Raw genomic sequence first — 26,372 nt, 5'->3', positions numbered from 1 at the left:
TGTGGAGGGAGGCCCCAGAGAAACAGTTCAGCTGGTCAGAAAGGAACCAAGACTGAGTCTGCCTGTGTCTCATAGAGAAGGCCGTGTTGTAGCATAGCTGAAGAGTTCCATGTCCTGTGACTTGCCCAACAAATCTAGCACTTCCCTGTCACAGCCCTTCATTTAAGCTCCTTTAAAGAATGGCTTGGGGGCTTCCCTGGTGGCACAGTGGTTGAGAATCTGCCTGCCGATGCAGGGGGCACGGGTTCGTGCCCTGGTCTGGGAAGATCCCACATGCCGTGAAGCGGCTCGGCCTGTGAACCATGGCCACTGAACCTGCGCTCCGCAACAGGAGAGGCCACAACAGTGAGAGGCCCACGTACCGCAAAAAAAAAAAAAAAAAAAAAAAAAAAAAAAAGGCCTGGTTTTCTTTTTTTCTGTTCTTTTTTAAAATTTTTAGTTCAGTATAGTTGATTTACAATGTTTTGTTAGTTTCTGCTGTACAGCAAAGTGAATCAGTTATACATATATCCACTCTTTTTTAGATTCTTTTCCCATATAGGTCATTACATGAATGGCCTGGTTTTCTAATTTGAGTTGCAGTAGATTTGAACCTTGGTCATTAAATGGAATCCAATCAATGCTTTGTTTTTTTCCTTATCTGCAGGGCTGGCCTGTGTATAGGCAGAGTGACTTTCCTAGTGGCCAGTGGGGAGAGGGGAGGCTGATGTAAGCCTTAGTGGATTGAGTTAATGAGAAATGTATAATTATGGAAGGCACTAGGCAGTTTCAGAGCTGTGAGAGGTACAACACAAGCTTATCAGCAAATGTCCTTTCACTATGATAGTAGTTTGGCTGACATATCTAGCACAGAATCCACTGGGTGTATGCCTTGTACAGAGTGTTTACAGCCTCTCTGAGTACTTTTAAACTTTAAAAACTTACTCGTAATTTATGTGAGAAGTGACTTGTATATGACATTTAAAAGAAGTTTAATTCTTTGAACATTATTAAGGACTGGGTGCTGAGTATTCATCTACATACTGAGACTCAAGGAAAAGTAGAACATGTTTTTTGTCTTTTAAAAACTTACTCTAGGCTGGAACTCCTGGCTTGGGGTCTCTCCCCTCCGCCGTCACCGAGCTGCCCCAGAGCCCAAGGGGAGGGTGGCCTCACTGAGGCTCCCGGCTCTGGAGGGGGCCCCCACTGGCCGAAGCCGTGACTGTCCTTGGGACTGGGAGACAGTTCCCTAAACCTGGACCTCGAAGGCCACCTTTATTCACACAAAGAAAGGATTTTTCCATGTGGAGGGCGACCCGTCAGAGTTTTGCTTTTACCATTTGCTTTGGGGTTCTATCTGTTCTTTTTTTTTCCTTTATTTTCTTCCTTTTCTTCTGAGCAATGTGGCTAGCAGGGTCTTGGTCCTCCGGCCAGTGTCAAGCCTGAGCCTCCGAGGTGGGAGAGCTGAGTCCAGGACATTGGACTACCAGAGACCTCCCAGCCCCACATAATATCAAATGACAAGAGCTCTCCCAGAGATCTCCGTCTCAACACTAAGACCCAGCTCCACCCAATGGCCAGCAGGCTCCAGTGCTGGACGCCCCATGCCAAACAACTAGCAAGACAGGAACACAAGCCCACCCATTAGCAGAGAGTCTGCCTAAAGTCATACTAAGTTCACAGACACCCCAAAACACACGACTGGACGTGGCCCTGCCCACCAGAAGGACAAGATCCAGCCCCACCCACCACAACACAGGCACCAATCCCCTCCACCAAGAAGACTACACAAGCCACTGAAGCAACCTCACCCACTGGGGGAAGACACCAAAAACAATGGGAACTATGAACCTGCAGCCTGTGAAAAGGAGACCCCAAACACAGTAAGTTAAACAAAATGAGAAGACAGAGAAATATGCAGCAGATGAAGAAGCAAGGTAAAAACCCACCAGACCAAACAAATGAAGAGGAAATAAGCAGTCTACCTGAAAAAGAATTCAGAGTAATGATAGTAAAGATAATCCATCTCTTGGACATAGAATGGAAAAAATACAAGAAACGTTTGACAAGGACCTAGAAGAACTAAAGAGCAAACAAACAATGATGAACAACACAATAAATGAAATTAAAAATTCTCTAGAAGGAATCAATAGCAGAAAAACTGAGGCAGAAGAACGGATATATGACCTGGAAGATAAAATAGTAGAAATAACTACCACAGAGCAGAATAAAGAAAGAAGAGTGAAAAGAATTGAGGACAGTCTCAGAGACCTCTGGGACAACATTAAATGCACCAACATTCGAATAATAGGGATCCCAGAAAGAGAAAAGAAAAAGAAAGGGTCTGAGAGAATATTTGAAGAGAGTATAGTTGAAAAATTCCCTAACATGGGAAAGGAGATAGTCAATCAAGTCCAGGAAGTGCAGAGTCCCATACAGGATAAATCCAAGGAGAAACATGCCAAGACAGATATTAATCAAACTGTCAAAAATTAAATACAAAAAAAAAATTAAAAGCAGCAAGGGAAAAGCAACAAATAACACACAAGGGAATCCCCATAAGGTTAACAGCTGATCTTGCAGCAGAAACTCTGCAAGCGAGAAGGGAGTGGCAGGACATATTTAAAGTGATGAAAGGGAAAAAACTATGACCAAGATTACTCTACCCAAGAAGAATCTCATCCAGATTTGATGGAGAAATTAAAACCTTTACAGACAAGCAAAAGTTAAGAGAATTTAGCACCACCAAACCAGCTTTACAACAAATGCTAAAGGGATTTCTATAGGCAGGAAGCACAAGAGAAGAAAAAGACCTACAAAAACAAACCCAAAACAATTAAGAAAATGGTAATAGGAACATACATATCGATAATTACCTTAAATGTAAATGGATTAAATGCTCCAACCAAAAGACATAGACTGGCTGAATAGATACAAAAACAACATCCACCTATATGTGGTCTACAAGAGACCTACTTCAGACCTAGGGACACATACAGACTGAAAGTGAGGGGATGGAAAAAGATATTCCATGCCAATGGAAATCAGAAGAAAGCTGGAGTAGCAATTCTCATATCAGACAAAGTAGACTTTAAAGTAAAGACTATTACAACAGACAAAGAAGGACACTACATAATGATCAAGGGATCAATCCAAGAAGACGATATAACAATTGTAAATATTTATGCACCCAACATAGGAGCACCTCAATACATAAGGCAAATGCTAACAGCCATAAAAGGGGAAATCGAGAGTGACACAATAATAGTAGGGACTTTAACACCCCACTTTCACCAATGGACAGATCATCCAAAATGAAAATAAATAAGGAAACACAAGCTTTAAATGACACATTAAACAAGACGGACTTAATTGATATTTATAGGACACTCCATCCCAAAACAACAGAATGCATTTTCTTAAGTGCTCATGGAACATTGTCCAGGATAGATCATATCTTGGGTCACAAATCAAGACTTGGTAAATTTAAGAAAATTGAAACCATATCAAGTATCCTTTCCGACCACAACGCTATGAGGCTAGATATCAATTACAGGAAAAAATCTGTAAAAAATACAAACACATGGAGGCTAAACAATATGCTACGAAATAATCAAGAGATCACTGAAGAAATCAAAGAGGAAATCAAAAAATACCTAGAAACAAATGACAATGAAAACACGACGACCGAAAACCTATGGGATGCAGCAAAAGCAGTTCTAACAGGGAAGTTTATAGCAATACAATTCTATCTCAAGAAACAAGAAAAATCTCAAAAAACTTAACCTTGCACCTAAAGCAATTAGAGAAAGAAGAACAAAAAAACCCCAAAGTTAGCAGAAGGAAAGAAATCATAAAGATCAGATCAGAAATAAATGAAAAAGAAATGAAGGAAACGATAGCAAAGATCAATAAAACTAAAAGCTGGTTCTTTGAGAAGGTAAACAAAACTGATAAACCTTCAGCAAACTCATCAAGAAAAAAAGGGAGAAGACTCACATCAACAGAATTAGAAATGAAAAAGAAGTAACAACTGACCCTGAAGAAATACAAAGGATCATGAGGGATTACTACAAGCAACTATATGCCAATAAAATGGACAACCTGGAAGAAATGGACAAATTCTTAGAAAAGCACAACCTTCCGAGACTGAACCAGGAAGAAATAGAAAATATAAACAGACCAATCACAAGCACTGAAATTGAAACGGTGATTAAAAATCTTCCAACAAACAAAAGCCCAGGACCAGATGGCTTCACAGGCGAATTCTATCAAACATTTAGAGAAGAGCTAACACCTATCCCTCTCAAACTCTTCCAAAATATAGCAGAGGGAAGAACACTCCCAAACTCATTCTATGAGGCCACCATCACCCTGATACCATAACCAGACAAAGATGTCCCCCAAAAAGAAAACTACAGGCCAGTATCACTGATGAACATCGATGCAAAAATCCTCAACAAAATAGTAGCAAACAGGATCCAACAACATATTAAAAGTCTCATACACCATGATCAAGTCGGGTTTATCCAAGGAATGCAAGGATTCTTCAATATATGCAAATCAATGTGATATACCATATTAACACACTGAAGGATAAAAACCATATGATCATCTCAATAGATGCAGAAAAAGCTTTTGACAAAATTCAACACCCATTTATGATAAAAACTCGCCAGAAAGTAGGCCTAGAGGGAACCTACCTCAACATAATAAAGGTCATATATGACAAACCCACAGCCAACATTGTTCTCAATGGTGAAAAACTGAAACCATTTCCTCTAAGATCAGGAGCAAGACAATGTTGCCCCCTCTCACCACTGTTCAACATAGTTTTGGAGGTTGGAGCCACAGCAGTCAGAGAAGAAAAAGAAATAAAAGGAATCCATATTGGAAAAGAAGAAGTAAAACTGTCACTGTTTGCAGATGACATGGTACTATATACATAGAGAATCCTAAAGATGCTACCAGAAAACTACTAGAGCTAATCATGAACTTGGTGAAGTAGCAGGATACAAAATTAACACACAGAAATCTCTTGCATTTCTATACACTAATGACAAAATCTGAAAGAGAAATTAGGAAATACTCCTGTTTACCACTGCAACCAAAAGAATAAAATACCTAGGAATAAACCTACCTAAGGAGACAAAAGACCTGTATGCAGAAAACTATAAGACACTAATGAAAGAAATTGAAGACGAAAGAAACAGATGGAGAGATATACCATGTTCTTGGATTGGAAGAATCAACATTGTGAAAATGACTCTACTACCCAAAGCAATCTACAGATTCAGTGCAATCCCTATCAAACTACCAATGGCATTTTTCACAGAACTAGAACAAAAAATTTCACAATTTGTATGGAAACACAAAAGACCCCGAATAGTGAAAACAATCTTGAGAAAGGAAAATGGAGCTGGAGGAATCAGGCTCCCTGACTTCAGACTATACTACAAAGCTACAGTAATCAAGACAGTATGGTACTGGCACAGAAACAGAAATATAGGTCAATGGAACAGGATAGAAAGCCCAGACATAAACCCATGCACATCTGGTCACCTTATCTTTGATAAAGGAGGCAAGAGTATACAGTGGAGAAAAGACAGCCTCTTCAATAAGTGGTGCTGGGAAAACTGGACAGCTACATGTAAAAGAATGAAATTAGAACACTCCCTAACATCATACACAAAAATAAACTCAAAATGGATTAAAGACCTAAATATAAGGCCAGACACTATAAAACTCTTAGAGGCAAACATTGGCAGAACCCTCTATGCCATGTACCACAGCAAGATCCGTTTTGACCCACCTCCTAGAGAAATGGAAATAAAAACAAAAATAAACAAACGGGACTTAATGAAACTTCAAAGCTTTTGCACAGCAAAGGAAACTATAAACAAGACGAAAAGACAACCCTCAGAATAGGAGAAAATATTTGCAAATGAGGCAACTGACATAGGAGTAATCTCCAAAATTTACAAGCAGCTCATGCAGCTCAATATCAAAAAAACAAACAACCCAATTCAAAAATGGGCAGAAGTCCTAAATAGACATTTCTCCAGAGAAGACATGCAGTTCGCCAACAAACACATGAAAGGATGCTCAGCATCACTAATCATTAGGGAAATGCAAATCAAAACCACAATGAGGCATCACCTCACACCGGTCACAATGGCCATCATCAAAAAATCTACAAGCAATAAATGCTGGAGAGGGTGTGGAGAAAAGGGAACCCTCTTGCACTGTTGGTGGGAATGTAAATTGATACAGCCACTGTGGAGAACATTATGGAGGTTCCTTAAAAAACTAAAAAGAGAACTACCATATGACCCAGCAATCCCACTACTGGGCATATACCCTGAGAAAACCATAATTCAAAAAGAGTCATGTACCACAGTGTTCATTGCAGCTCTATTTACAATAGCCAGGACATGGAAGCAACTTAAGTATCCATTGAGAGATGAATGGATAAAAAAGATGTGGCACACATATACAGTGGACTATTACTCAGACATAAAAAGAAAGGAAATTGACTTATCTGTAGTGAGGTGGATAGAACTAGAGCCTGTCACACAGAGTGAAAAAAGTCAGAAAGAGAAAAACAAATACCGTATGCTAACACATATATATGGAATCTAAGAAAAAAAATGGTACTGATGAATATAGGGGCAGGACAGGAATAAAGATGCAGACATAGAGAATGGACTTGAGGACACGGGGAGGGGGAAGGGTAAGCTGGGATGAAGTGAGAGAGTAGCATTGACATATATACACTACTAAATGTAAAATAGCTAGCTAGTGGGAAGCAGCCGCATAGCACAGGGAGATCAGCTCAGTGTTTTGTGACCACCTAGAGTGTGGGATAGGGAGGGTGGGAGGGAGGTGCAAGAGGGAGGAGATATGGGGGTATATGTATATGTATAGCTGATTCACTTTGTTATACAGCAGAAACTAACACACCATTTAAAGCAATTATACTCCAATAAAGATGTTTAAAAAAATAAAAACTCTATCTAAAGCAAGATGAGTACACTTATTATAGTGTAATGAGAAGAACAAGGATTAGAGAGTCAGAGAACTTGAGCTTTAATCCTTGATCGGGGTGGGGGGGTGTTGGTGTGTAATGTGTGTGTGTGTGTGTGTGAGATTTAAGGCAAGTCATTTACACTCTGAGCCTCAGTTTCCCCATCTATAAAATGGAGTTTAACATCTACTTGGCAGATAGGGAAGCTTGAGTAAGTTAAGAGGCCTAAAGAATATGCTAAACTGTAAAGTGTTAGTGAAAGATAAGTTAATAATCTTTGAGAGACAAGAAGTGCTGCCCCAGATGAAAGGGTAATTGTGCTCCTGGGCTTGTATAAATTAAGTCGCTTTTAGCAATGAGAAGTTTTCTGTTCGTTACCAGACAAATTGAATTCCTAACACTCTAATTTATTAAACTGTTTGCAAATGACACAGATGCTTCATGAAGATTTTAAGGTCTGTTCTCCCCTCTCTTTCCTCCCACTCTTCTTTCCGTGCAGTTTGTCAGCATAGTGTTCTGAATGTTAAGAAATGGCTTTGGGCTTGGTTCTTTGAATGTTTTTGGAGAACAGTTGAAACCCTCAGAGCCATTTTTATTTCTCATCCAGAAACATTTCATGAAGAAAGTTTGGTCACACAAAGATATAAATGGCAAGAGGTCAGAGTGGTGGTGATGTTGTATGATTAGATATTTTGAAAGAAATTTGTATTTTTAAAGCTCTTTCAGATGGCTTATGCATCCCTATTGACAAATCAGCATGATTTATCCCTAAGAACAATATTTCTGTATAACCTAACTCAAGTTAGGGGCTTAATCTAATTAAGCTACGCTTACAAGTGATGTTGGACAAGGAGGTAACTAGTTATTGAAAATAGCACGTGGGGTATGAAGCGGTCCCAGAAGTGAGGATGATGGAAATCTGCCAGCCAGGGCAATTTTGGGTTTCAGTGAAAAATCTAAAATTCTAATACTTAGAGGAAAAAATTATTAATTTAAATAAGTAAAATACCAATAATCCATCCAGAGTTCTTCAAAATAAATGTGTTTTGGCAAGGTGCTGGAATTCTCCAGTGTATTCCCCCAAATGTTTCTGTTGTCCGAATGGCCATGTTGAAGACAGACAGACTGAAAAGGTTTGGTGTGCCAGGTGCTGGATTCATAACTCAAACAGTAGCTCCTTTTGAGATGAGACAAGCAGCCCCCAAGTTTTAGGAAAATCGTTGGGGCTTTGTATTTTTCCTACATAAGAGTTTCACTTGAATCCCTGGAGGTAGGTGCAGTTTTTGGAGAAGTAGCTACGATGTATGATGTGTTTTAAAGCATCAGTTTTCTTCATTTTCTGTTTCTTGGAAATATGTTAGTAAGTTACTCAAACACATGAAGAAAAAATGCCTAAAACACAACAGCAAATGCTAAGCACATTTGAAAAAGTATGAGTTTATTAAATTTAGACCTTGTTCATAATTTCAAGGGATTAATTATAAGGAAATTAATCAAGTCAGCAGGACCAGCAAATGTGTCTATTTGAGAAAGCCCCTCTGGGTGAACACAATCTTAAGTAAGAAACAGAGAAAGCTATATTTATGACTGTCAAAAATGGGATTTTAGGGCTTCCCTGGTGGCGCAGTGGTTGGGAGTCTGCCTGCCAGTGCAGGGGACGCGGGTTCGTGCCCCGGTCCGGGGGGATCCCACGTGCCGCGGAGCGGCTGGGCCCGTGGGCCATGGCCGCTGAGCCTGCGCGTCCGGGGCCTGTGCTCCGCAGCGGGAGAGGCCGCAGCACTGAGAGGCCCGCGTACCACCAAAAAAAAAAAAAAAAAAAAAGGGATTTTAGGGCTTACCTGGTGGCGCAGTGGTTGAGAGTCTGCTTGACGATGCAGGGGACACGGGTTCGTGCCGCGGTCTGGAAAGATCCCACATGCCGCGGAGCGGCTGGGCCCGTGAGCCATGGCCGCTGAGCCTGCACGTCCGGAGCCCGTGCTCCATAATGGGAGAGGCCACAACAGTGAGAGGCCTGTGTACCGCAAAAAGAAAAAAGGGGGGGGGAGATTTTACTAATTGAGTGAATGTCAATATGTTATATATGCTAGTCAGCCAGATTTTGTTTTATTTATTTATGTATTTATTTTTTGCTGTACCATGTGCCCTGCGGGATCTTAGTTTCCTGACCAGGGATCGAACCCAGTCCCTCAGCAGTGGAAGCGTGGAGTCCTAACCACTGGACTGCCAGGGAATTCCTTAAATTTTGTTATTTTTAAAGGAATAAATACGGCTTTTATGGTGTGAAGACATTGCCTGCAAGAACAAACATTAGAAATCTCTCAGTAACTGTCCACAGATTTCAAATTTTAGGTCCTCAAGCAAATGCTGCATTAGCCACAGTTAAAATTCATTGAGTTTCATATGTTAGGAACTTTATATTTAGAGGTAGGTAGTATTTGCTATAGTAGAATGGAGCACAGGGTGAGTTGTCTCTGTCATGGGATTTTTAAAAATCGGGGTAATTGGGGCTTCCCTGGTGGCGCAGTGGTTGAGAGTCCGCCTGCCGATGCAGGGGGCACGGGTTCGTGCCCTGGTCCGGGAAGATCCCACATGCCGCGGAGCGGCTGGGCCCGTGAGCCATGGCCGCTGGACATGCGCGTCCAGAGCCTGTGCTCCGCAACGGGAGAGGCCACAACAGTGAGAGGCCCGCATATGGCAAAAAAAATAAATAAATAAAATTTTTTAGAAGTATATATATATATATATATATATATATATATATACATATAAAAGTTGGGGTAATTGGATTGTATTATTAAAAAGCATTTTATTTATATGCCAATATATCTCTAGCATCAGCTGTTTTCATACACAAGGTTGGAAATAGTAACTGGTTTCTAGATAGCTTGTCAGTTCAGTTTTTTGGGAACTTTTTGTGATTATTTTAGCCCTCAGCTGGGCTATTGCTAAAACCCTGTGGCCATTGGATCCTATCTGATCCCTTAGTAAAGTGATAGTGTTTGTTTAAAAAAATTAGGACTTGGTACATAGACACAGTGATGGCGCCAGAGATGTCGAATATGCGTGAATCATTAATTAGAAATTACTTGTGGGATAGAAAATTGGGGGGAATAATTAGAAATAATAAGCTGATCTTTTTTTAAAACAGCTCTGTTGAGAGATAGTTTGTATACTATGAAATTTACCATGATCATTTTTAAATAAAGGGGAAGTATTGATAGGTGTCTCACTCTAAGCCAATTTCTTTTATTTTAGAGTAGTATTAAACAATAATAAAATATATATTTTTCACTAACAAGATCTTTTGATAATAGTAAGATGATCTTAAGCATTTCTAAATCTGTAAGTGAGCAAGGCTTGAGTGGACTGGGAAGAATGTTGTGGTTCCTTGTATTGGAGAAATACAAATTTATATGGGATAAACAAACACTTAACATACTGGCCAATTGTCAGTGTTGTGAAATACTAAAAAATTCCATTTTGGCATAAGCAATAATCAGGTTAAAAAGAATTACTAGGAAAATATCTTTTGAGTTGTATGCAGAAAAGTACCTGATAAGAATTGTCTTGATTTCACGACAAATCTTCTTTTCCTTTTGGAGCTGCTTTATGTAAACTTTTTAGGTGTATTAAATATAGTGTATATACAGGAAAGGTTGTGAAACTTAAGAATAGCATAATAAGTAAGGTAAAAGCAACATCTGTGTAACTACTTCTAGGGTCAGAAAAGAACACTGCCAGCCAGGATCAATCTGTATTTCCCTTCCCCCTCCTTGGTCCTTGACTATCATTTTAATGCAAATTTCCCCCACCTCTTGTCTCTGTGTGTGTGTGTGTGTGTGTGTGTGTGTGTGTGTGTGTGTGTGAATAAACCACCTATATATGTGTCCCTAACAGTTAGTATTTAATTTTGCCTCTTTTGTGAAAGAAATCATTTGTTCTTTTTTGTCTCAACAATCCATCCACATAGAACCATGCAATACAGTGTGTTCTTTTTTATCAGAATGTCATATATCATTATATGACTATAATATAGTACTTACCATTCTATAGTGTGGGCCTTTGGATTTTGTCCAGCTTACTCATGCTTATTCTGCTTTGGACATTATGGTCTGTAAAACCTGATACACGTGGGCATGAGTTTCTCAAAGTGTGGTCCCTCCATCCACATTGTCAGCATGAAACTTGTTAGAAATGCAGATTCATGGGCCCCACCCCAGATCCACAGTCAAATATCACCTTGGCATATATGTGTTTATATATATATATATATAAATATGCTTATTTCAATGATTGTGCCTTTGTTCACAATACTTTGAAGTCTTCTGATTTGGAAACTGCCTTAGGAACACTTTAATGGTCACACACATGCACACAAATACACACTCACCGCAGTCTCTGAGCAATAGACTCATTTTTGAAACAAATTAGTTTTATCTAGTTTGAGACAAATTTTTGGTGTTTTCAAAGATAAAATAAATATTCAAAAGAAAAAGATTTGCCAACACTGAAGATATTCAAAGAATATGCAATAGATGGAAGACCTGCTAAGAGAGGTCCCTGAACACAGGTTGGGCAGAACATTATTCTGAGAAAGAGAGCTGCAGAGCCCCACCGAGAAAGCAGGTCAGACTCTAGAGTTGGGCAAACATGGGTTTGAATCTACTTGTACCCCTGACTTGCTGCATCATCTTAGGAAAGAACTGATCTGCTCTGAGTTTCAGTTTCCTCGTAGGCAAAGAGGGAGGGGATAAGAACATCTACTGTAAAGATTCAAAACCAGTGACTCTTTGCAGGGCTATGGTCATGCGGCAGGTGCGTTTTGGCTTTGGGTCAGCAGTATAAATCTGTGTGAATATGGCTGACCGTCATGCCTTCAGAGCTTTCATGCTTTTACTTTACTTTCATGCTTCCTGCAGGAACGATTCCAGGTGAAGAACCCTCCCCATACTTATATTCAAAAGCTCAAAGGCTATCTGGATCCAGCTGTAACCCGGAAGGTAAGATGGATTTGTTTCCACTTTGTGTTGTTGCTTCCTCATTAGCAGGCAGAATCCTCCTGCCCTGGAGGAGACCTTCCTTCCTCTCCATTATAGCCTCTGCCAGAGCCTCTGGGAAAACAACCTTGGAGTTGTTGGAGCTGGACAACATGAAAAGACAAAGAAAAAGGCCATCCTGGCTTGAGAACATGTTTAAAAGTACTTTCCTGAGTTGGGAGTCATGTACCTCTGATGGTTATTGAGTTGCTGCCATTTGCAGTTACACAGGGCGGTAGGTTCAGTCCAGAGGTGTTCAGGCCCCCAGAAAAACAGGCCTAGCAAAGGGAATACTTGTCTTTCATGCCTTGGTGCATTTCCAGAGACCTTGAAAAATCACTGGGGCTTTGTCATCCCAGCTGTGCACTCACATCCTGTGTTGATGCTTTTAGCGGCTTCCCCCGCTCCAGCCGTGCCCCTGGCCCCAAGAAGGTAAGGAGAGAATAGCTGATTCCATTCTCAGCGGACTCTCTCCTTTTACAAACAAGCCCTGCTTTGTGCAGCCACACAATTGGTTTAAACTGATGCCTTGTGGTAAAGCATGTAGCCTGGCACAGCCCTGGGGCCTGGATCAGTCCTGGGATGTCTCAGGGCAGAGCCGCCCTTGCTCAAGATGGATAAAGGGCTAGTCACCAGACAGCACTTGTTTTTCGGTTGACCTTCCACAGCTCCTGCTTTCAAGGCTGCCCTGGAAATATCTTGAGCTGAATTCCCTCTGTTGTTTCAGTGTGTGACTCATGAGAGCAGAAAGGCACAGTTTTCCTAGTTAGCTCCTATTTCCAGGGCTCTTGGCTCTGAGATATATTTTTTAAGCTCCTTTTTCTGCATCTTCTGCTTACATTCTAAACACTGTGCCCACCCCCCGCTGAAAGAAATCAAGTAAAGGAGAACAACTATTATTTCCTTTTGGATGTTTCCTGGCCCTTTGTCCTGTAGTTACTATGCAGACAAGTGGAAATAAAGTCTAGGAGTGATGATGCAAATGGGTTGTGGACCTTTGCTGTCGCCTAGGCGCCATATGTGACATAGCCTCCTCTTCTAAGAATGTACCTATCAAAGTATCCTAATACCCTCCTCATAACTACGGCACACAGATTTCTTTTTTTAAAAGAGCTTCTGTCAGGCCTGCTAAGTGAGACAGCTGCTTAATTCTTAGTTTCTTTCTTGTCCCCCTCCCCAAGGATACAGCACCTTTCAATTTCATCACATTAGAGAGGGTTAAAGGAAGGCATACCCATATACATAAAACACAACCCAGAAAAAAAAAAAAAAGACTATTTCTTTTGCACAGGGGCAGCAAGATTCTGTATGAGGAATATTTTCAGAAATCCCCCAACTCGTAAACCTTCTGGCTGGACAGCCCAGACCCAGGATTAGGCACACTCGTCCCGAGCTGAGTCTGGCAGAAATGCCGTATTCGTACACAAGACTGAGAGTATACTCAGTGTCCCAGCCCCTGACAGTTATCTCAACATTTGTCAAATTCTTTAAAAAAGGAAAATACGTAAACTCCTAGAGAGCGCTTCTTAGACTCCAGCCTCAAGCCCCATGGGGACGAAGATGGTTGGAGAGAAGAGGTGGATTCTTCCTGGCCAAGTCCCAGTTCTTCCTCGGAACAATTATTCCTGGGAATGTAAGATGAAAAACAACAACAAATCAGCTGCTCAGAAAGTGTTTTGCTTCCTCGCAAATAACTTCATAAAGAGGCCCAAGACAGAGGATGTCTGTCTGGGCTGACCTTCGTTCCTGAAATCTCTGCCCTACCCGAGTGTATTCACCTGAATGGCCGTGTTTGGCCTGAGCCTCACATTTCAAGATCAGTCATTCAGCTTTCAGAAAAAAATAAAATGGATGTTGGATCAACCATCCCTGCTTTAGTAAGAGTTCTGTCAGGAGCTGGCAGTAGGAAATGATCTGTTCCACTCACCATAACTGTCCTGCTTAAAGCCTGGAAAAAAGGAGATTTTGCTTGGAGTAAGGCATGGCTTGCAGTTAAAATGAGTTTATGATTCTCAGCTGAATTAGAGTCAGGGAGAAAGAGATTTCCAATCAGCCTTTCCATTTTAGCCAGACAGTCTAAGCTGAGCAGTTTACCCTTAACTGCATCTGGAGTCCTCAAGCACTTCATTCATTAATCCTTTGTTCACATTGAATTGAAGATACTTAATTTGCTGTCTTCTAAAAAATTTCTGAAGCATCTTCTATTTCGATTTTCTTCTAAGTAGTTTTAAGTGAAACCCTGTAGGGCAGGGAAGGAAGAGCCTAAATTAGATATCTCTCCAAACCAGTCTTCTTATTTAATACCAGGAGGCTCTCAGTCTGTGCTTTGGGGGGATGTGCTCATGTCTGGCATAGGGAGAGGCGACAGGCCATGAAGAAAGGAGTCTGGTCCTCTGTGGGCCCTGCAGTTGTGAAAGAAACCCTATTATACAGGTCTCCAGGGCTCAGCTGTCTCCGTGGGCTCCTCCCTGGGCCTGCCGTGTACAGAGAGGGCTGGGGGAAGGGTGAACGCTGCTAAGAAGTGGTACCCGGCTCTTGTTTGCTGGTTCCCACAGTCGCACGATTTCCCTTTGAAGTGTTTTAAAGCATTCTGGGTGCGTTGTACAAGTGCAGAGTGTTGGCAGCCCTTGTTTATGTGTTAGGGAAGTGGATGCCAAGATTTCTCTGCGGTCCAAAGTCCACCAGCTGAAATTCAAACGGTTGCCAAGAGAATAGAATACAGGGCGAAGTCAGTTTAGTTCTACCTCAGTTTTCCTGCGGTCGCAAAAGTGTAGTGCCTCGTAGCAAATGCCTAATAACTGTTATCTGCTATTGTTGTCGCCTCTCTTATCTCAGTGTTTTGAGTTATTTTGTTTTGATACATGCCTCTTAGTCCTTCTGCAGATCCTCTTTCACACTGTTAGGTCCTCCGTGCTACACTGGGTGCCCTTGTAGCTCACAGTGTATGTGAGGGATGACCTTGCCCTGAGGAAGCATAAGGCTCAGTTAGGGAACCAGCACAGGCGGCAGGGAACGAATCAGAACTATGCATAATGCATAGCTAGGAATGCTGAGTCGTTTCCTAAAGGCCACATGTGCAGACAGCCCAAGACTTGTGACTCTGACATGGGACTGGCCCCTCTGGAGCATCCAGCACACCTGGAAATGGTTTCCTCAGCTGTGCGGCCATAGACCCTACCTCATTGGCAGTCCTCATTGCCGGAAGGCTCTCTAGGAAGCACTGGGCTTGGATGTCCCTCCAACCTATGGATGACTCTTTGTTGTTTCTTAAGCCTTTCTTGACAAAAGAGGGGGTGGCTCTCTTTTTTCATGGCATCAGGGATGCTTTTATTTCACATATTGTGGATGCTACACACCTGAGAAGGTCTTTGGGTGCTTCAGGACTGGCAGTCGGGGAAACTGAGACTTTTTGCTCTGGTGAGAAGCAGCTGGTGGAGAAGTAAAGGGTCTTCAGAAGGGAAGAGGGTAGCAGGAACCCGTCAGTGTTGAGCAGGGGTCCAGTCTTCCCTGGGGCACCCGGGCCTGCCTGTGTCAGGGCTCTCCTTTCCCCACATCCCGGAATCCTCCTTTCTAACCTTCCTCCTGTCCTTCCTGTCCTTGGATGCCTTTGTCTTTGGAGCTGGATGACCCTGTTCCTTCTGCAGTCATGGGAGCAGAGGAGAAGGATCCCTAATATCCTGAGCCAGGATTCTCAAAGGCTTTTCCTGAAAACAGTGTAACCTGAAGGTGGTTTGGGTCTCCAGCACAGAGAGCATAGGACGCCTCTCAGAAGGCATTGCGCATCAAATGGCCTTCTTCCAGACTGGCCTAAGACTTGAGTGACTGTAAAGAAATATTTTTGTAGGAAATTGTGTTCCAAAGAACTCACGTGCAGCGCAACCCAGTAATCCCTTGGAGATTATTTGGAGTCGAGAGGATAGAGAAATGAGTACATTTACTATCAGAGGAGGATTCATTGGGGCAAGGGAGACCTGAGGGAGTTCTGGAAGGACACGTGGCATTTTGATAGGCAGGGGAATGAGTAAGGACATTCCTCAAGTAGAAGGGAGGTGTCAGAAGAGAACAAGCATAGTAGGTATGAGACTGCCACCTTAGGCCTGCTTGCAAGTTTGGCTCTTGGTTGGCAACTGGGGACCTGGATTTCGGGAGAGTTCCCAGAATTCCCTGTTAATAATGACTCACTGTGCCCAAACTGTTGATGCCAACTACATGGTTTATGCGGAATGCCGGTTTTCCTTTTGGGAGGCTGCACTTTTGGTATGTGCTAGGCAGAGAGTGCTCAAGTGATGAGCCAGTAAAAACCCCAGCCACTAAGTGTCTAATGAGCTTCCCTGGTTGACAGCATTTCACGAATATTGTCATTTATGACTCCTATGGGCGAATCCTCTTGGAAGCTTGTATCTGGTGTCCTCTGGACTTCACCCCACGCACCTTTTCCCTTAGCTGATTACACCTTGCATCTTTTTGATGTAATAAATCCTAGCGGCAAGAACAACTGTATGCTGAGTCCTGTGAGCCCTAGCGTATCATTGAAACGGGTGATTTTAGGGACCCCAGCATAGGTATGTCAGTGAGTATTGTTGTATTGTGGGGTAGGGAAAAAAATAAGCTACTTACTCAGAGACACTTAGTATATGAAATAAGTCATTTTCCCCAGTCCTTTCACTTAAGCTGACTGTTACGATGAGAAAAATTTGTGTGCTTTGCAAAAAGAAATGTGTGAGAAGCCCACTTTAGAAGCAGAGATATTTTCATGTTCTGTTAAACTTATTACAAGTAAGCTGCAGTTATAGCACTTGCTAAAATATGTTTTGTGAGAGTATGTGTTCTTGAATTATAGAAATTCAGACGGCGTGTTCAAGAGTCCACACAAGTGCTAAGAGAACTGGAAATTTCTTTAAGAACCAACCATATTGGGTAAGTGTGCCCACTGAACATTTTAGCTCTAAAGCTTTTGGACACTTTACAAAGTGACTGAATCATATCCAAAGAATTAAGCTTCCTTGCTGTTCGTTATAAGTTGAGACTGAGGTTTAGATGGATGGAACCTTTGTTTTAGTTCTTGAATTGCTCACTGTGCAAGAATCAGAAGCAGGACAGACAGTCCTTGATTTGGGATGTTCATACTAATTGTAAAGTTCTCTGCTTGCATGCAGTGATGGTGTGTGTATAGTGATTCCCTGGGAAGTCAGGAACCCCCAAGTCATGTAGACTGAGATCCTGGAAGGTCTTGAAGCCTTCCCTGGAGGTCTTTGACCTGGTTACTTGAAGCTGCTTCATTCTTTTCTCAATTCCCTGGCCAGAAGGGGACAGAAGCTGGAGTGGTGTCACTTGACATACCCCCTTGCATTTAGATACTTCATTCTGAGTCTCTTCTTCCTACATCCCCAAATTTCAGGACCATGAAATTTAAATCCACACTGGAAAGTAAAGTTTGGGGAATCTCTGCACTAAGCATTTCGAAGAGTTTTTCATACAACAGCATGGTTGCTTTGCCTCAAGCCAAGTACAACTTCATTACACACTCCCTCCCTCCTGAGATAATCAGAATTGTACAGTACCTTCAAATAAGATGGTTTCTCTCTAAGGCAGAATGACGTCAGTATTTTATTATATAGCTTCAATTCTTCCTAAAGTACCTGTTTAACATCTGGCAATCATTTAACCCCTCTGGATTTTGATTCTTTGAGATTTGCAAGGGAAAGACTGTAGACTTTAGATCTTTTAGAATTTTCCCCTGTGATAGGTCTATTGGAAATGAAGTTTTACATATATATTACATTTTTGGTTTTCAGCGTCTTTGTAAAATAATTACCTAAGTAGCAGTTTACTTCTACTTCTGAGTATGTTTGGTATAAGCCATTCAAATGGTTATTTTCTGCAGTTATTTCAGAATAAGCTTTTTTAAGTCATAGAAATGCAAGGTTAATTTATAGCTCCATAGCCTGGGTGAGAATATTCATTTCCTTAAGGATAATTTCACATGTTTGGCACCTTGAGAATGAAATATTTGGAAGATGAACTGATTCTAACCTAAGGTTGATAATCACCCTTGTCCCAGAAAATGGGCTATAGAACAGTGGATCAGAGTGTCATGAAAATGGAAGTGGAAGAGAAATTTAGGATTGCCTAGACCCTCGTTTTACAAATTAAAAGAATTAAGGACCAGAGAAGGTTAGAGACTTCCACAAAGTCTACAGCTGTAGAGCCAGCCAGACGTTTTGTTCAAAATGCGATGTTCTTTTTCTTATCTAGCCTAATCTGGCAGCTCTTTCCTTGAAAGGAAATAAGATAATCGGGACTCTGGGATCAAAACAACGAGGCTTGCCTATTGGGGGGTGAAAGTGTTGGTGATTTAATATAGCTGGGCATCCAAAGCTTAGGAAATTCAAATACTTTCCAATATTTATGGATCAGGAGCTAGATTCCGTTTGGTAGCGTCCAACCCCGTACTGTTGGCACTTCTTCTTGACTGAAAATGGTGGCATGAGCTGCAGCCAGGATTTCTACAAACTGTCAGAAAGCATTTCTTTAAGCATTGCTGAAATAATGTGAAATTGACCATCAAATACCAAGGCAAGACGATCATTTCCAATATAAAGTTGGCTGAGTAGAAGAGGTCTGGTTGGGTGGAAGCCAGTGCAAATCTGCAAGCAGTTGGAGTGGTTTGTTGTTTAGGATACTCTAGGCATGTTGAAAGATTCTTGCATTTCTTTCATCTTCACCAGCTGAAGTTTCCCCTTGTCTACTATCTATGTGAGACACTTGGAAAGCGTTGGCTTTAGCAGCACAAAAGTTCATGGAAGTGCATTGTCTGATTGTCTGAAACCAATTATTGGCATAACCTTATACGGAGTGAAAACACACACCAGGATTTTGACCTGATTTGCTTGTCCTGAAAACCCAAACCTGAACGGGACTTTTCTTGATGGAAACTAACTGGCTTGACCGTATTTGATTGGGAAAACTTCTGAAGAATTACTAAATAATGTGAAAGTAATCAATTAGTACAGTGAGGAATTCTGGGAGTGCAAGGTGCTGCATAGGGAATCCTTAGATTTTTATTGCACTCTTTGGGGCACTATATTAGAAAGGTAATTGGGTGCCCATTTTCCTTAGGGAAAGAGCGATCTTGGCTCATATTTTTGCCATGCCCCCTTATCAGTTATTTGACTTAAGTAAGTTACATAAACTCTCTGTATTTATCATGTGACCTAAGTTAACTTCTCATCTATAAAATGAGGATAATAATACTTATCTAATAGGAATGTTGTAAGGATTAAATGAGATAACTTATGAAAGACCTCATATAGGGTTTAATACATAGTAATTACTCTCAATATATGATAGCTGTTATTTGTTGTTATGCTTGTTGAAAATAATATTAAATGTAATAATTATTGGACAGTGTTGTGTAATATATCCCTAAGGAAATCCATGCAGAGAATGTTACCTTCTCTGTCTAAAAGGACCCTGTTACCTAGGAGTTTATGATTTTCAGAAATTAAAAGGGAGAATTACATTTAAAGTCTACTTCTCTTAAAAAAAAATATTTTTGGCATATGCTTGCATTCCAAGGTTAAAATCTGGGGCTTTGCTGAAGTAACATTCCAAGCTACAGCTTTGTCAAGCAAAAGGGTCAGCCTAAAACTATAAATGGAACAGTCTCGTGAGAAAGATAATTAATTTTGGGGGGGAGCCAAATTGAAATAAGGATTGGACTAGAAATAATCTCATTCACTTACTCTTAGGAACTATAACAGTGGAGGAGAATTGGATTATGACTAATCGAAGCCCTTGCAATGACTTGAAATACCCTTGAAGGGAGCTGAGCACTGTTAGAGCACATTGACTTGGCTGTGCTCTACTGGGAGACGGGCGTTGGGATGTCTTGGATATGGGGTGGTAAGATTCCAGAGGTGCTGGCGGTTGGGATAGATTGGCGGATGTTAGTCCATGAAACTGAGGTGTAGGCTCACTCTCCTTGCAGGTAGGTCATTTGAGTAAAACTGCCTATTATGATGGAAAATTACTTTTCATCCTGAGTGCAAGGTCATAGACGTCCTGAAAGGTGCTTGCTTCACTGTATCTCGGTGGGGGAGATGAGAAGAATGGGCGTGAGGTGACAGGCAGGAGGTGCAAGTTGGCAAGGAGAGGAGGAGATCTGTAGAAGGAGGAAGATGCTGGGGAATGTGCAGTGAGTGTCTTCTCTGGGGTTTAACACGTATATGTGTGCCTCAAGCTACCCTACGATTAATTCATCCTTAGATGGTGCTTTTTGGAAGTCCTCAAGATCATAATCATTTAGTCATTTCTTAAGCACTGTATTTGTTATTAAGCACGGTATTTGGTAAGTTAAATGTATTATTTCTCACAGAAATCTTTTTATTATTGCCCTTTTCCTCTGAACCTCCGTTTTACAGATGAGGAAACTGAGAGTCCGCAATTAAGTATCTTGCTCAAGTCCACACAATTGAGAAGCACTGAGGTTTGGACCTGGAGATGTCCAAATCTAAAGCCTGTTATCTAAACCAGCAGTTCTTAAATTTTTTGATTTCAGGACTCCTTTACTGTCTTAAATTATTTTGAGCCCCAGTAAGTTTTTATGTGGGTTTTAGCTATTAATGTTACCATATTGGAAATTTAAACTAAGAAATTTTAGATATGCTTATTTAATAAAATTTAATATTTATTTAACAATAAATATTTAATGTAAATATATAAATATAAAATAATAAACATAATATAGCACAAATAACATATTTCATGAAAAATAACTATTTTCCAAAGCAAAAAAAATTTAGTGACAAGGGTGGCATTGATTTACACGTTTACAAATCTTTTCACTGTCTCACTAATAGAAGGCAGCTGGATTCTCACATCTTTGTCTGCATTCAATTTGTTATGATGTGTTTTGGTTGATGTATAGGAAGAAAACCTGGCCTTACACAGATACACACTTGGAAAAATGAAGAGTTTTTAAGTAACCATTTCAGACAATTGTGGCTATTTTTTGGTATCACACCAAAACTTAAAGGTGTAATTTCTTAACGTTAGTTGCAATATATTGATAGAATCTGAAACCGAATCAGTGAGCGTTTGTGTTCTGTTATGTCGATACTAAAATCCATTGTGCTGTCTTTCACTTTGAATGGGTATTTCTACCCATGAATACTTTTTAACATCATGAAAAAATCATTTGAAATATATTGTTTCACTGAGTTATCCTGATCTTTCAAACATCAACACATTTTATTCTACAATATAAAATCATATTTGTTAATAGTCACCAGTGTCATCAGAATTTACTTTAGGTATTGGGAAGCTGTCAGACTCATGGTGGTAAATATAAGTGTTCCAGAATTCTAATTTTTTTGTTTGTAAGCTCAGATTTTATCATTGACAAAAAATATTGTCAGTTGTTTTCCTGAAAATGACAGGCTCACTTCATTCACTTTTGAGAATATCTGCCAAATACCCAAGAGAGAATAACCACAATGTGTCTGTCATTGGACATTCCATGTAGAAAATGGCTGGGTCAGTTTGCAGCTCCAGCAATTGCACCAGTGTTTTTCCTCAAGACGGCCGTGGTGCTTGGGCAGGCAGCAGAAGTGCTATATGTGGGCTTTCCATTTTGTCACACAGAGAATTAAAAAGACCATATATTCGAGGAGCAAGCTTTAATAAAGTCAGTAATTTTTAGCACTTCACTAAGGACAGGTTTAAGTGAAGCTGACTTTTTTTCCCTTTCTGAGTGCTTGGGGTGAAGAATACAGTAAAAAGGTGTATTGTTTGGTGGTAGCAGTTTCATTCACATTTCTTTTGTACCATCAGTGCAAGTGTCAGCACAGTGACAAAAGCGACTACTTAATATTTGTATGAAAATAGGTTTAACTTCACAGACCCCTGAGAGGGTTTCAGGGACCCCTGGTGGTCCATGGGCTATATTTTGAGAACCAGTTTGAGATGCTGTCTCACAGAATAGATTTGGTAGCTGGTGATGAATCTGGGTGATGTTTACCTTCTATCTCTCGCTTCTTGTGATTTTTTTTTTCATGATTTGTCAGCAACTGCAGTTCCTACCGGATGCCTGTAGTATCTCTCTAAAGGAAACTGGCAGAGGGAATTCACCATCTGTCCATTCATCTTGTGTGTCTCGGGTCTGTTTTGTTGTTTGATCTTAGAAATTTAAAGCCAGTAATGTCCTTTGAGACTTTATTTTCTAGATGAGAACAATGAGGTTCTGAGATTTGGGAGGCAGAGAGAAAACAATAGCAATTTGGACACAAAGCTTTGACCTGTCTACAGTAAAACAGTAACTCTTGGCACTTGCATTTAGAGCCCTTCCTTGAATAAGTTTTTTTTTTCCAGAGCTATTTCTCATTATCACTGTGCCTTCCAGCTCCTAAGCAGTTGATTTGGAATTTGCGTAAATTCAAATTTACAACATATGGTAATTACATCGAATCTGTGAGGTACTCAGTAAGTGATGCATGCTGTCAGAGTCAGAAATAATTCTACTTTCCAAAACTTATAATCACCCAATTTGAAACTGTTTGCATATTGGCACTATATTAAAGCGTGTGTAGCATGCGCAGAGGTGAAAATGGAAATTTACTATGGGAACCCTCCATTTATGATATGTCATGATCATGTACATAAATCTGCAGAACGGGGCATCCATTTTTTTATGCCTTTAGATTAAAGATACTGCTTGGAAAGTTGCCCTTTTTTCATCTCTACCTATTTGGTTTCCACAGAAGTTCACTCTCGCCTCTGTTTTCTCCTATACAGAATATCATAAGTGAAGAAGGGATAGGGATTGAGAGGACAAGAAGAGAAGGCTGTTCTTTTCTTGTAATCCATAGCCTTTTTGCTGAGATGACTTTACTAACCTGATACCACTTGACAAAGGGGGTAAGGTAGTCAGCTGTGATGGATCTCTATCTTATTCTTTCCTAAACCACCTGCAGGGGTTTGGGCCAGAACAGAGACCCAGGGAAGATCTCACAGCTTAGAAAAAGAGGTTAAAAATGAAATTAAACCTCTCAAAGGCAGGATGTGTTACACTGTCGCTGACTTTTTAGGAACGGAGCAGCTGGCTCCTGACTTTCACTTTGAAATTAATTAATGAATGAATTAATTTAAAAGTAAGTTTTTATTTATTTTATTTTTGGCTGTGTTGGGTCTTTGTTGCGGTGCGTGGGCTTCTCACTGCAATGGCTTCTCTTGTTGCGGAGCACAGGCTCTAGAGCGCAGGCTCAGTAGTTGTGGCGCACGGGCTTAGTTCCTCCGTGGCATGTGGCATATTCCCGGACCAGGGCTCGAACCCGTGTTCCCTGCATTGGCAGGCGGATTCTTAACCACTGCTCCACCAGGGAAGTCCTGAAATTTATTTTTAAAGCGCTTTCACTCAAAGTCAGCAAGTCAGGGCAGGGGCACTGATAAGGGTGCTAAATTGAAGTAAAAGCCAATTAATAGGTTTTATCACTGCATGAAAATATATGCATATTAGTACTTTGAGTCAAGAGAAATGTAGCTCTGACTGTATTTGGCTATTTCCTACCATGTCTTTCTTCCTTCCTTCTTCTTCTTTTTTTTTTTTTTTTTTAATATCCATGAGTCATTTGCCTTCTCTCCAGTTTGTGACTAAACTAAGTGAGATGAAGGTGCTAGCAGGTCCTTAGGATGTCATGGACCATCTCTACATTTTAGAGGCAGTGTCTGGAAAATCAACCAGAAGGAACTATAATGGCTGTTTTTCTCAGCTCCTAAATTAGAGTGTTCTTATGGGTCACTGAGACAGAATATGTGAAACCAAGATTGCTCTGAAAAATCTGGACCCTGTGGTTTTGTGCAGCCACCAAGGAGGGCTAGTTTAAATTATGCAGTCAGAACCCATAGATCTGACCAATGGAGAGGCCTCAGAGAGGCTAGGAGGCTTGAATTTCAAGAGCACAGCTAGTCATCTGATTTGATAGTGAGTTCTAGCTTTCTTCAGTCTCCTACCAGTTTTAAAAGGGAAATTTTTTTTTTTCTTTTACCATTTCTAAGCTTTTAATTATCAGCACTTAAAAATGTCCAATGTCTTCTGAGACCTAGCCATATTGGGAGTAATTTAAAATAAATCAAATGAAAATAAGGATCTAGAAGTAGATGCTGTGAGAGCGTGTATGTGGTGGTGGTGAAATGAAACTTCAGCCTCTCCTAATAGCCATCCCCTTAGTTCTGGTCAGCTCTCATAACACAGCCACTTCGTGAGACCCAAAAGGTAGTGTTTTCTTTGCCAGTGTTTCCACTTTAGGTCTCTCTCTTTTTCTTAGGGGGGGGGGCACGCGGTTTGTGGGTTCTTAGTTCCCCGACCAGGGATTGAACCTGGGCCCTTGGCCGTGAGAACACGGCATCCTAACCACTGGATGGCCAGGGAATTCCCTAGGTCTCTTTTAGATTAAATGTTATATACTTACACATGGCTATGTTAAGTGCATACGTTTTGTCACAGCCTGCCTGAGGCACTTGGGGGAAGTACGAGGCAAGCTATCTACTTTTTCCACCTTACTGTCTTCTGGAACTGCCTGAAGACCTGAGGTTACATTATGCAGATGACAGGACTAGAAGAAAGGATGAGCTGGAGGATAAAACAAACAACCACCACAAAATCCCCCTAAAAACAAAATTTTAAAAATAGGCGTTCTGAATCCACCAGGTTTTTTTCCTTCCTTTAAGACAGAGACCTCAAGGGACTGCTCATCCTTAAAGACACATGGTAGAATTGTCCCACTGTTGTTCTAATAGCTGTCAAAACTGGTTTCCGTAGGAGCCATCGTGTGCATAGCTGGTGGACCTTGTTGGCTTGGTATTCCTGGAGGAAGGCAACCACTTTGCATTGCTGTTGGCAGATGTACCCCAAGATCACTTCTGTGATAGAATAGCACAGCTTTTTACTTATTACTTCTTGGAGCTTCCAACCCAGTGAAGGCTTGATGGGGTATCACATGTTCTTTGAAGGTGGATGTCCTGGAGGAAATCTGTGACATGCGGTAACAGGTGTTTATCCTCAGTACCTGACCACTCTGCTCCATCTTCTAGGTGTTGTTATGAACAAATAAAAATGTGTAAACATTCTCAGTGAACTGCGTTCAGATCCACCATTCAAATGCAAAGTGGTATCATTTTAAAATGAATTTTAAGAAGCATGGTATTTGTCACGCCTTGGCTTTGATGATGGTGTGTGGTGCCTGCGACTTTTTGAAAGGTTTTAACATTCATGGAAAAAATTAAGTAGGTCATTATACCTATTGAATTTCCAGAAGCCCATAAACACTGGTCTCTCATTGGCTAGTTGAGTGTTTTCTACAGCTCAGTGTGCCAAGAAGGAGTTGAATGTGGATTTGGAATCCGGCCTGGATTTCAGTGGTTATGTTGTCATGTCCCTAGTCTGCCTGATTCCCTGTGCAGTCTTGGCTCCTTAAACAAGCAGGCTCCAGATCAATTATGGTGGAAGAAAAGGACAGTTAGGAAGTTCCTGTTTCAGAAAGTTCCTTACAGGTTATCGTCAGTCTCCTAAGCAGTAAAATACAAGGAAGAAACTCGTACACTTTTTGACCCCTCGTCGCTCATGCTGAAATATTATGGTTTTCTTAGTTGCCATATTTAAAAGCTCCTACCTCATGTGTTATAGTCTAGGCCTTACTCCATAGTTCCTTTCAGGCAGTGAATGTTTCTGGTGAAAGAAAACAAGTTTTCACTGTGTCCTTTTCATGGTAGAGCATGCGATGAACTTTGCCAATGTTTTTTTTTTTTTTTTTGAACAGATGGGTCAGAGAGTTTCTGAATGAAGAAAATAAAGGTCTTGATGTTCTAGTAGAATATCTGTCATTTGCACAATACGCAGTAACGTAAGTAAAACTTGGCTTGTTTCCTTTAAAATTTTATGTGGTCACAGAAGTTGCATCTCAGTGGTAAAATTAGGTACCACACTGAGGGGAGACACCCAGAAGCAGATGTGGTAAGGTTTAAGGAGGTTTGTTTATATTCAGGTAACTAAAAGCAAATCTCATAATTGTTGTTAGAAATGCTTTTAAGGCAGAAATAAAACAGGGGAGTAAAACCACCCTTAGAGGAGTGCTTATTTCAAAAAGAAGTGCTTTCTTTAGTGCTCAAGTTATGTATATCCATATGGTAGAATACTCTAGCAATTATTGGAAGAGGTATATGATATATTGTTGAGCGAATAAAGCAAAGTACGGAGGACTGACTCCCTTTTTATTTAAAAAAACAAACAAACTTGTATATGTATATTTGTAGGTGCTAGTAAATACAGAGAAAAT

At 40.7% G+C, this 26,372-nt stretch overlaps 1 protein-coding gene across 4 annotated transcripts in view; it reads left to right on the top strand.

Annotated features, from left to right (window-relative positions):
* Positions 1–26,372, top strand: part of FMNL2 (formin like 2) — a 304,003-nt gene that overhangs the window by 188,218 nt on the left and 89,413 nt on the right. For all 4 annotated transcript variants that reach the window (XM_027131197.1, XM_027131206.1, XM_027131213.1 and 1 more), the window contains exons 3-5: positions 11,926–12,006; positions 16,883–16,959; positions 25,857–25,940. In XM_027131197.1, the coding sequence (XP_026986998.1) occupies positions 11,926–12,006; positions 16,883–16,959; positions 25,857–25,940 (242 nt within the window). The remainder of the gene's footprint in view (positions 1–11,925; positions 12,007–16,882; positions 16,960–25,856; positions 25,941–26,372) is intronic.

The sequence above is a fragment of the Aethalodelphis obliquidens genome, unplaced genomic scaffold (genome assembly GCF_003676395.1).
Source record: "Aethalodelphis obliquidens isolate GAN/ISIS:26980383/991018 unplaced genomic scaffold, ASM367639v1 scaffold2, whole genome shotgun sequence".
NCBI lineage: Eukaryota > Metazoa > Chordata > Mammalia > Artiodactyla > Delphinidae > Aethalodelphis > Aethalodelphis obliquidens.
Note: the sequence above shows the minus strand (reverse complement) of the source record. Positions and strands in the feature narration are given on the sequence as shown.